The sequence below is a fragment of the Bombus bifarius genome, unplaced genomic scaffold, assembly GCF_011952205.1.
Source record: "Bombus bifarius isolate JDL3187 unplaced genomic scaffold, Bbif_JDL3187 scf7180000008161, whole genome shotgun sequence".
Lineage (NCBI taxonomy): Eukaryota > Metazoa > Arthropoda > Insecta > Hymenoptera > Apidae > Bombus > Bombus bifarius.
Genome location: NW_022884483.1, coordinates 295,563 through 308,165, shown reverse-complemented (window position 1 = coordinate 308,165; position 12,603 = coordinate 295,563). Strand labels below are relative to the sequence as shown.

The 12,603-nt window shown below is 36.4% G+C and overlaps 1 protein-coding gene across 4 annotated transcripts in view; it reads right to left on the bottom strand.

Annotated features, from left to right (window-relative positions):
- The window catches only part of LOC117208714 (acetylcholine receptor subunit alpha-like), a 105,337-nt gene that overhangs the window by 5,351 nt on the left and 87,383 nt on the right, over positions 1-12,603 (bottom strand). For all 4 annotated transcript variants that reach the window (XM_033450006.1, XM_033450004.1, XM_033450003.1 and 1 more), the window contains 5 exons: positions 12,036-12,080; positions 7,779-7,888; positions 6,835-7,015; positions 3,506-3,621; positions 3,046-3,214 (listed from right to left, as the gene is read on the bottom strand). In XM_033450006.1, coding sequence (XP_033305897.1) covers positions 3,046-3,214; positions 3,506-3,621; positions 6,835-7,015; positions 7,779-7,888; positions 12,036-12,080 — 621 coding nt within the window. The remainder of the gene's footprint in view (positions 1-3,045; positions 3,215-3,505; positions 3,622-6,834; positions 7,016-7,778; positions 7,889-12,035; positions 12,081-12,603) is intronic.

Below are 12,603 nucleotides of genomic sequence, written 5' to 3'. Positions count from 1 at the left end.
TGATACGATTCAGAATGTAGAGGGCACGCTCGAGCAAAGTGACTCCGCTACAAAGAGACAAAGAGGTAGCCCTCGAGGTTAAGTGTGAAGAACAAAACGTTCCTTTCATTCGTTCATGACACAGTATTGTATTTCGAAACGTGTTAAGGTCGTGTCATTACTTGTGATACTAATTACATAGCGATTAGAAAGAAAACGAACTCGACGAAGAAGAAGCTCGTGTCCATTGAAAAAATGTCCTTTTCTAATAGAAAATCGACGCCGCCTTAAATTACTTTCTTTCAAATATCATTCCACGAATTTGCTGAACCCCCAAGGCGGATTTCTTTTCAAAGTAAATCCGAACTTCTCAAACAGAAGACGGTGTAGAACTGTATACAGTCGCCCACGGGGATCACGCGAAGATAAATATGACTCGGATATTTCGCGATAGATTGGTGTAGGTTTCAAATCAGTAGGCAAACCAGAAACGAAGAACAAAGCCCGATTCGAGAGAGCATTGTTTCACCGGGCTGGCAGCATTCGCCTAAAGTAGCTAGTAGATTTGCAGTTCAAGCCGAATTCATGCTCTTCGTCGCGATTGTCCTTTTCAAACGGGATTCACCGCGAGACTTTTGTGTTTGAAAGTTGTTTGGAGTCGATCATACGCGATATCAAGAAGAATACTTCTGAAGAAGGATGAATTGTTATGGAAAAAGAAATTGCTTTAAGCATAGTAGTACTGGGCGATTGAAAGTATAATAAGTTACAGAATGGTCGCGGATTTGGAGAAGCGGTCTTATATTCGTTTCTATTAAATGTTCTTTAACGCATTGAATGCCGCATGGGTCATCAGTGGCGCACGTTGGACTTTCCATTTAGTGCATTGTAGTTATTCCATGTGAGACAAATCTTGATAATGATTCGAAATATAATCATAGGCGATGCATAATTATCACGTATAATACGATTATAGTACCGTGGCCATCGATGGCCCACGTGGTTTGAACGAAAAGTCACGTGAAAATGATTCGACATTCATACTTATTGCTAGTACTGCGCGTTATTTGAACTCGAATCGAGGAAATCTGTCATGAAATTGGAAGCATCTGTTTTATCCATTTCATCGTATTTTTTTTTAAATATCAGGAGACGTGGCCAGTCATGACTCGTAGAAGACTGAATACTCGAGCGTTGTGAAGATCTGACGAAGAAAACGAGTAAGAGGAAATTCGTCCCCGTATCATTTTGTTTAGAAATAAAAGAAAAGTTCTATCGCGAAAACCGCGGAATAGACGCAAGAAGGAAGAGATCTTGGGACGGTGTCTTTTTCGCAACGAATCGAAGTGTCGGTAAGCGGCTGCGGATGGCACGCTGACATCTGACCTTCTCTCCTTTTTTTTTCACCACCCCCGCCGTCCTCGACGTTTCCTCCTTTACCCTTTCGCCGGCTGTTTCAAGCCAGAACAATACGACTGAATTATAGAGGCGCACACGGCGTCAAGTGGGTATCGGCTCGAGGTCAAGAGTCTACGAGGAATGGAGGCCGAACGGCATTTAGAGGTTTGCATTCCGAAGATGGATTTTGATATTTGACCCTCTCCACCCGGAATTCTGATCGAACGAGTCGACTTCACCCACGAAATCACCCTCTGCGCGACACACTGCGAATATTTTCAACTTCCTTTTGCTGGACATGTTCATACACCGAAGCGCTTAAAAAATTGAACGGTTCATAGTGTTTACTTTTCTTAAAGGTTCTCTCCAATTCACATTTGCTTCTAAAGAATCCAATCTTTTTCTGTTAGTCAAAGACTTTCCGTTTCAGAAGAATATCATAATATTACAAAATATAATTTGAAAGTGCTTTCCACGTTTTCAAATCTAATTTTGTTAATACCTCGACTACTGCGGCGGTTATTGGGGCTCTGCGATACCACAGTTAATTAAAATATTCAAATTAAACGAACAGTCATAATTGTACAATACCTGGTATTTTTAATATTATCATAGTAGCATAAAGTATGTACCAAATGCTTCACAAGTCGCTTAATTTTAGTTTTAGTAAAATTTAAGATTTCAACACGCACATTATATTGTACAACACGTGAAATAAACTACGATAAAGACATACAATTTGATGAGCAATCGTGTTAAAACGTTCCATTTAACGGGCCTTTGTACACCAAAATTCCTACCCTCGTTATTTACCAACGAAAGCCTAGGAAATGCACAATAAAGTTATAAAGCGTTAATATACCTTTCAAGAAGCAAAGGATTTAAACAATTCGAAGGAAGCCTTTTCATCTAGAAATGAGAAGAATAGAGGGGCTTCTTGTTTCACCTCGTCACGTGGAACGGAATACGGCGACGAATTTAATATCCTTTATTGGCTTTACTTTTCTCTCGAATCGTCCGCGCACCGACGAAATTTATCGATACACTTTCACGAGACCCTCAGTTCGTGGTTCTTATATTAAACTCGCGGAAACTCGGACGAACTTTTCCCGCTAGTAAATCGCGGCGAACGATGGATCATGCACCACTGTGAAATTTAAGATCAACGTTCCTCCATCAATTCGTTTTGCGTTCAGATTGCACATTCTGATGAACTTGTATCTACGATTTACAATTACTGTAAACTTCGGGCTCGTGAATAAATATTTATAAAATAAATTTTTGTACTAACTCTGTGTAAGTGATGTACGACTGTGGCATTTTATACAAATTCTATTATGAGATATTATGTTTGAGAATATAATTAAAAACCTGGAATCTCGGTGGAAAATTGTTTTTCCCATCAAAGTGTTACAGAAAGCACTTTGGACATTCTATATATTTCTTTATATCTCCAGCGTATTCTGCGCAATTTTACTTTCAGATTCTACTATAAATGCATAAAAATCCGCAGTCTAATCATCGCTTCTTCGTACTCCCACCTTCCTGTCTACGATTAAACCAGCGAGTGGAACACGTGAAAATAATTAAATACCTTGAACAACCAGGAGAGAAAACAGGGAAACAGGGAATAAAAGAATGTGTATAGTTTTAATAAACACTGCTCACCTTCTCGCCACTGTCGCTTGGCAGATAGAAGACCAACACCGTGAGAAACGAGATGCCCATACACGGTATTATAAGGTTGACAGTGTAAAACAGAGTCTTCCGTCTCATGGTGATGTTGAACGTGATGTCGAGGTAGGGCTCGTCGCAGCACGTGTAAAATTTTTCATTTCTGCAAATGAAACACTGGATGTGACCGTGTTTCTAAAGATATCTCGGGTTACCTCGCGGCGAATTGTTATCTTGAAATTGTTCTCTCAACATATACGCCATTTTGTTCTGCTACGAACGGCTGGATACGTCCGTAGAAATTTTCTCAGCCTGATTATACTTTCGTTCCGATTGGTGTTTCGTCAGAGGATTGCCAGTTTCTCGAGAATTGGCTCGAATTGGAGGAGTACTTGGAAAAGAGGTCTTGGGGACTTAGGGGAGCGTTTAGGACGATTCCTAGGGGATGTCTTACCTCACGGCTGGGACTTCGAGGATATCCCACTCGACGGAAGTGTAAAACTCCGACAGATCGACGCCGATATTTACGATGTTGCTGCCACGGATCTCGTCGATGTGCCGTAGATCGACCTGCAAAAGTTTCGATAAAACGTGTGTACTTGGAGGAAATTATTTATTGATGTTAGAGAGCGATAAAGTGCTAGAAAAGGAGCTATTGTATTTGACTATTGTACTATTGTAAACTTCATTAAGGAATCAACATCGCATTTTTAAAGCAATATTTCATTTCTGAAATTCTGATTTTTTTTTAGTTAAGCGATAACTTGTTTACACGCACTTTATTGAATAATTCACACGAATGATACATTTTAATTAATAATTTTACTGAATAACTTTGCCGATTATTTTACTGTTTGGTCCTTAATGATTAATTAATTGTTGATTAATTCCCTTTGTAAGTGCAAGAAATTAAATAAAATAATATTTATCGGTAATCGAAGTAAGTTATAGAAGAACTTTGATACAAAATCTTGAGTTTTATTGAATATTCGACGAATGTGGAACGAGGTATTTATACAATTTCCTATTAATTCTATTTAAAATATATTCTTCCGTCTTTTAATCCGATCGTTGCTTCATAGAAGATTTATCAGTAAAACGATATAATTCCGTGAAAACAGAACGTATCAGTCAGGTTAATAGAGGAAACGCGAGGCATTACGGTAGATAGGTTTGATCCACTTGAGGGATGGAATGCCATTCGATGTTCCTGATATTTACGTCCATTTCTGCCCGTTAAGTTGGAGTTAACGAGATTCCCCGGCGCAACCGCGCCGGAATTCTCGATTATTACTTCGAGACAACGATTCGAGGTGAAACATTGGGACACTGCACGATATGATGCTTTAAAATCGCCACTCGACACAGAAACTTCAGCCAAAGTGTCCTTGTGTGTGTGTGTCCTTTAAAAGAATATGCAATACCAATCTCTCTTAAAGAAATTAGCAAACCTTTTAAAAAAGGGTCACGCGAAATATTAGTCAAAAATTCCTTTCGATCTGTTTAGCGATCGTCGACCGTCCTCAACGCTTTTCAAAGCGATTCTTCTAAAAAAAATAATTTCTACTTTTTTCATATCTTTTATAATCATCCTAACAATAGTAGGATATTATAAATTGTATGTTGTTAACAATTCTTTCATCTAATTTTTCAACATGCACTGCTTTTCAATGCTAATCGTTAGAAAATCCCTAATTGGATACGGCGAAAATGTTCAAGTTCTTTTCCCTAAAAAATTACATTCTGTCCATCTCAGATTCCTTAGGATCTTCGTAATGATAGTAGAAACGTTGACATATCTGTTTTATAATTGTTATCGTAATATTGCTTGACAGGTTTCCGAATATTAATTACTGGAAAATCTCCTATTGAATCGAATGAAAATAGCGAGCAGCTATAAACGCTAATAGAAGGAAACATCTTGTTCGTCGACAGAAATTGACGATCCCAGAATTCACATACGATGCGGCGGATCGTTAAAAGCATCTCACGTAATCACCCCTTACGGAATGTCCATTTCGTATACCGTATATAAAGCTGATCGATCGGGGTATGTGTTTCTTATTAAATGAACTTGATGGATATCCCGTCGTCGCGTCTGATGACGCATGGACAACGTATCACACACATATGTATATGTATACACGATATGCATTATTCATCGACCGGTATAGATACTTTACGCGATACTACTCGTGCTGCATGCACGACAATCGTCTGGGAATAATGACGCGAAACGATCTCGTCCTGCCCACTTGTAGCTTCGTTATATGTAAATTCTTCTTTCGTTCGACGATCCTGTAATTCTTTATAACGTCGTGAATATCGGTCAAAATTTTTCCTTCTTCTTTCGTTTTTTTTTTTTTTGTTGATATGGAAGGAAAATTTTGCAGGATAATGAAGGTCTATCAATACTAAAATTATCAGAACGATCAAATGGACGTATTCATGATTTTTATAGAAATTTTATAGATTCATAACGATGCGCCTTTGGGATTTGCTTCTTCCTACACTTAGTACTTCCTCTTGATTCTTCACTTCTCCTTTCATCTTGATTTTCTTGCTGCAAATTTTACACCCTAGTCGTCGGTAATTTTATTCGCTAATTATTCTTTCATCAAGTAACTTTATTATAGTATTTTGAGAAAGACTTTAGTGTAGGATTGAAACAAAAATCGGTAATAGTTTGGTATCTTTTGGTAACAGGAGAAAGATGATTCAGAATTTCGCTAAAAAGTTTATCCTTTAAAATTTTGCTTCTTCCAAAATTTTAATACCGCACTGTCACGTCGTTTGTTTCGCTGATATCGATTAGGTGAAGAGAAATAGAGGAATCGGACGGATCAAGGAAGTAATCGACGTGGCCGGAAAAAGTGTGGCGGTACAGGGGTATAATAAACAACCCCGTGTATCGCGTAGACGAGATATTAATCGTTGGAAATTTATGTACGTTTCATTCGACGTACATCCGCGATGATGGTGTACCGTCCTCATGCATAGTGATAAGTTGGATCAAGCTGTTCGTACGAAGCGCGCAATAACATGCAAATAAATAAATTCGCGGCGTCGCTTTGTGCAACTGACTCACGCGCCGCGTTAATTACACTTTCTTAATCTAATTTCCGGTTACGCACCGTTCTCAGCTACGCCGATGCGTTCTGGTTGCTTCTACGAGCGAATCACATCACGTTTCACGGTTGTTAAACCTCTCTTCGCCTGCTTTTTCTTTTCTTTCTCTTTTCTAATTTAAAATTCTATAACAAGGGTGGTTAGCATAAAATAGTGTTGTTGCGAGTGAATTGAATGTTCTCGAAAATTATACAAGATTAACGCAATAGCGTCGCGCAAGATGTCAAATTTTACTGAACACGGTTGTTTCTCAGAATTGAAACAAGGAGGACTTTGAATAAATTAAACGGAGATCTGTCGTCGAATCTTCGTTACGATATGTGGTAACGTTAATACATTCTTAGCCTGTAGAATGAATTTATAATTGTACAATTTTTCTACAGTATCAATTGTTTCTTTGTACCAATAATACTCTTTTAGTCCTTTGAGATATAATTACAATTTGTTCAAGCATAAGATGTACTGAAACAATTTTTTAAAATCGACTGGGAAATTTCATCGCTCGTAATTGCAATTCTTAGCATAATTTTATCACAAGTTTCCCTCTTATCTTTCTTGAAAATTTCTAACACCCTTATGAACACGTCTTGAATGAAGATGACCTCTTCTTGATAATGAGTAAAATGCGATGAGAAAGTTGAAGACGATCGTTACCTGGAAGCCATCGTAAGTCCACGAGCCGAACTTCATGACGCACGTCTGCTCGTCGAACGGAAAGTATTCTACGTCGATCTCGCAGGAAGACTTGTATATGGCCGGTGGCTTCCATTCGACCCTCCCTGTGTAATTTAACGTCGCCTTCGTTGCCAGCGTCACCTCGAAATTACCGTCGGCACTGTTCAAACCAAACAGATCAACCATTATAATTAATTGTATATCGATAAAACTGTCCTTTGATTTTCAAGAAGATTTTCAAAGATAATACTTTTGTCGATTGTTTGGAAATTAAGTGGGCTTTAATTAATAACGGAATTTTTAATTAATATACGTAGAATAGTTTTATTTGTCCAGTTGTATTTTTTTAACGTTAAAAGAAAAGTATATATATATTATATTGTTAACTAACAATGGAATTTTTACTTAATTTCTGACGACGAGGAACTTTTATTCTCATATTGTACGAAATCTTATTTTTTTATTTTCAACTTGTCAAATACGAGAAATTTTATTTCTTATGAATTTATATATAATATTATAAAATTCTAAAATATATTATAATATTATAAATAAATAAATTATAATATTATAAAATATATAATCTTATAAAATAATATATAATATTATTAAATTTGCCAAATTTTTGTTTATTCTTGAATCGTGGTATATTAGTGAAATTTTATGTTATATTATTTAATATCGGACGTTTGTTGAATATTAGCCAATGAAGTAGCAAGAAATACGAGTAGAATTTCATAGGGCAGAGGATAAATCGAGTTTGCTCCGTTATGAAAATTCCAAAACTAGGAGATTACTCGTGGCAGTTCGCCAAGTAATTCTAGATGGTCTTTTATGTCTTATGCCCTCTACAAAGTTAGATCCATTAAGGAGTAGCACTAGATATTAACGTAATTTGCTTGGTGACGAAAAGAAGGCCTTACTTGTTATACAAAACTATATCGGGCCTCCATATATGATCGGATGGCACGTGCAACATCTCCACCCCACCATATTCCTTTGGATCCCACTTTAACTTGTAATCGTACCATGACTGCAACAAGACACATTTCAATGATTTTATAAAAACAATGTACATACTTTCAGGGGAAGTATGTTTGAATTAATTATTAAAGAAATCTGATAAAAAATCCTAAAGTACTCGCCAGAGGAAATACTAAGTATACTTAATTCATATAAATTTACAAATCAATACTTTTCATGTAATATATCATTTCGTATTCCTTTTGATAACAATGAAAACAACGAAACAAATCAACCCATTGAAGAATTTCAGAATACATATTAACGTAGCAAATGGAAAACATCTTCTTACATCTTTTGTAAGATACGAAATAGAGTTTTCTGCCTTACTATGATTTCTCATCGACAATGATCCCTCGATGCGAAACGATATTTTTTCTTACTTTTTTTAATCGACATATACATACGTATGTATTTACAAATGGCGTTCATTATCTATCGTTTAACATATTATCACGATGTACACCCTTATCAGCCACGCCTAAAAAAAGACTACTCCGACACGATTAATAATTATAAGTTTCATGTAAATACATTGATCAATCGTAAAGTCACGAGCCTTTCTTTCTCCTCTCGATGAATACCATGTACCGTTAGTGTTGGATTATTATTTTGTAACACCCCGCATATGTATAGAGCTGAATAAAATTCAACGAGAAAAAAAAGAAAGAAAAAAGAAAAAGGAAAAGAAAGGAAGCCCTGATGAAATTAAGCGCAACGCCGGGCTAAAAATATTCAAGGGGCAAATTATGAAGCAGAGGGTGGAAGCATGCCCCAGAATTGTATTTCCCGTATCGTTCGTGTGTGCGATTATCGTGCGGCCGTTTGTTCTTTTCAGCTTTTTCCACGACGGATTGTTTCCGTGAAACTCGGCCTGCCACGAGCAGCAGGCTTACTTTGTTCGCGACGTTGAACAGTTTTGACGTCTGTCAGCCTCTCCGTCGGATCAGATCCCGGGTGAAATTAATTAAAACGAAAGGAACGATGAAACACGCCGCTGATGGGATATATGCCGGGCAAAATGCCCAGGATTACACGTGTATGCCTTGTGTATGCCACTGTTTTGGATATCTTGGGGAGAACGTGACAGAATAAAAAGAATAGTGGTATGCAAAGCTTAAAAAACAAACGACAAACGAATATCAAAATGATAAATATCAAAGTTATAAATGTTATTGTAAGTGATCGAGGGATCGAAAGGAAAAACGATACGAACGATGAAATCTTTAATATTGTCACCTTCCGTCTAATTGTATTTTTCTAAAGTCAAGAATTATCGCAAGTTCGAACAAAATGTAAAAAGATATAGTTATTAATACGTATAATTTTTTATTTCAATTTTGTCTTCAGCATATTCTTACGAAACTCTTTTCGTTCGATAAAATGAAAGAAAGATTAAAATAGAAAAATTTGAATTTTAGAAAAATTGAACTGTTATAAAGGAACGTGTATGCCGAGGAACTTTAAAACACATCACTAGACACTGGTGGGCTTTTACGTACTTACGAGAAAGTTAAGTGCGTCAAAATGCGCATAATACGCAAAGATATTAAAAGTATCCAAAGTATAGCACTTATTGTAACATCCTGCGGCTGGAACAAATTCCTTTAATTGTGTTTATAAAATTAAAAATTTTCATAAATATCCTCAGTCTACATATTAGTAAACGCACTTATGAAAATTTCAGAGACTTTTCCACCGAATCCCTCGAGTATAACAAATGAAATCCTTTTTCGATCGATCGACACGAATAACGTTATACGACTCGACTTACTTCTCGCAGGTGGAAATGTTTTCAACGTTTGAAACGTCTCGCATATTTTTGCGTTGGAGGGAAAAAATATAATGAAAGAACGATAGGAAAGCAAAAAGTGATTGTATAGAACTGTACGTCAGGCTAATTGACAGAGGGGATCGCAGAGAGCATGCGACAGAATGTTAATTAACGCGAAGCAAGGGAAGTCTTTTCTGGATATCTCATTTATGAGAGAAAAACAGTGGGAAAAGGAAAAACACAGCGAACCGATGAAAAATAGCAAGTTAGTTCATTTACTGACAAATTTGGAAAAGTATTCGACAAAGTTATTCTACTTTATACAATCTTCCAATTTTTTCAAATAATTAAACGATTGAATAATGAAACAGATAAATGATCGTGTGATTTCTCGATAGAAAAGAAATCCAATAAAATTAGCGAAGAATGGTGGCAGAGAACGAAACTGTGTTTAACCAATGTCTGATCAGTGATCACTGAACTATACGTCTGACCTATATTATTTGATACCACTTAATTCCTCAAGCTATACATTCTACAACGTTTCCTAGACAGAACGTTAAATCTTTTCAGCTTGTCTATTCTCCGTAAGTTACTTAAGCCTCTAAATGCTTGTGTCATATGGGGAAACATCATATGTATAAACATTATCGACAGATAAATACTCCATTCTATCCCAGTGCTATTTCTCTTGATACGTATCATTTCTTGGCCATTTAATGACGATGCATAAGCTGTTAAAATAGATACAGTCGATTTCTAACGCTGGAGATTACGATCTAACAAAAAATGATCATACTTTTTGTCGTTGATGAATGCACACAATACGCAAAAATATAGAAAATACCCAAAGTACATTACCCTTTACGATACTTCACAGGTATTCACAATTTTCTACCTAAGTTTCAATTTGTACATTATATTTAGAAATATTCAGATTTGCGTAAATATCAGTCAAGTAGCAAATATAGAATCTCATAGTGACTAGTATCATGAAAGATTTGGTAAAGACAAAGTGCTGGAAGATGCAAGCCGCCGAGTATAAATTTCACGGACGTAATTCCTACGGTAATACTCGAGGTACCTTTACGCTAGAATTTCAAGCTCTTACCGATTAAATCGATGGTGGAAACAGCGGTTCGAAGGTCAACTGATAGGCAAACAAACGAAATTCGACGGAAGCCGCCCCCTTTTCGTTCGAGCGTTTGTTACACGTGGCCGAAGCTCCATTAATATATGCGGGAGCACAGAGTCCCAGCGAACCATCAATATTTGATCTGATTATATATCGGTTCTCGTCTTTATGTACTTACGGTCGTTACCTGGTGACGCTGTCTAACAGATTAATGGCCCGCAAGTACCGCGTATCCCATCAGCTGCGATCGAATACGATTCATCGAGGCGATCGCGGATCCAATTAAGAGAAATTGAGCGTCAAAAATGAACGAGCGTGAAAGCCAAGGCAAACACCATGGATCGATTTCACGTTTTGTATTATAAAATTGCCGATCATAACATTTGTCTTCTGATTACTTTTGTTATTTTCAATATTTTCCACGTTTCATCGTCAGTATTTTGTGGCTTGATTAAACCACATAACGCTCATGTTGGTGTGAGACACGGATACAGCTAACTCATCTTTTCTACTAACACATCTTTAACACGTCTGTTTAATGAAAGATCATATTTTCATATTGATGAAGGCACTTGGTTTCTTTTAATTTTGTATCTCGTTTTTCGTATTTTATTGTACTGAAAACATAAAATACAATGTTAGAATTACGAAATAAAAAAACATACATTATTATATAGGTAAGAAACAACTGCAAGAACAATACGACAATTTCTAGAAATTTAATTACTTTATAGTAACCAAGTAATCAATATAAAATGGGCCACCTTCTACAAATTATTCTTTTTAATCATCTAAATTCTTCTTTTCAATCGTCTGTAACAATTATCTTCTCGCTGTTCGCTTGTAACTTCTCTGCTATCGCTAATTTCGTGTAAGATAACGATAAAAAAAGGGAGAAGAAGGAGGAGGGATGAAATGGATGCACGGAAACGGATGCGAATCTGTCTTACGTAATCTACCGTTTGAAAGTGGGTTGCACGGTTCACCGGACTTATTTTGCGACTCTCGAGTGGAAGCTTCTGTCTGATTTTCGTTTTACCGACTATCCGCACATATTCGTGTGCCCGTTTATATATTCGCGCAAAACAATGCCCGGTGCTGCGACTGGAAATGAAACTTATGCAACCGGAACCAAGTACACTCTACGTTTTTTTAGACAGAATTTAGTTAAAGGCAAAACGCGTTGTAAGATACATCAAGTATAAAAGATTATTTCCTCTCTCTCATGCATGTAATGTGTACACGTACCTGTTCCACCCAGAGGTTCGTCGTCATGATTTGATTTTTGAGATTCTGCAAAGGAGCAAGAAGAATGATTCTCTTTTTTTTTGTTTCAAGTTTTTAAGTAGTATTTCTTGAAAAATAATAATATCATTCGATAACAGCAATGTCTAATGACAACGGTACACGAGCAACGTTTAAGAAGCACAAGGAATAATTCTCTTTTTCTCAAGTTTCTATCAGTTTTCGAGAAATGGAAATAGTATTTGATAACAGTGATGTTTAATATAAACCGTGAAACATTTAAGACGCACAAAGAATAACACCCTTCTTTTCTTTCAAAGTTTTTTAGGGTTTTTTGAAAAACAATGTTATCTGACAACAGTAATGTTTAATGAAAACAGTGTAATATCTAAATAAGAATGTAATATCTCGGAAACGATAATATTTCCCGTTCATCTTTGTAATGAAATATATATTTTTATAAGTATAAATCGCTTATTTCTAACATGCTTATGTCTTTGAACCTAATTTAATGTTTCCTATTTCTCAACTATGTGAAAGGTGGACTTATCGCGTTTACTTCGTGTTACCT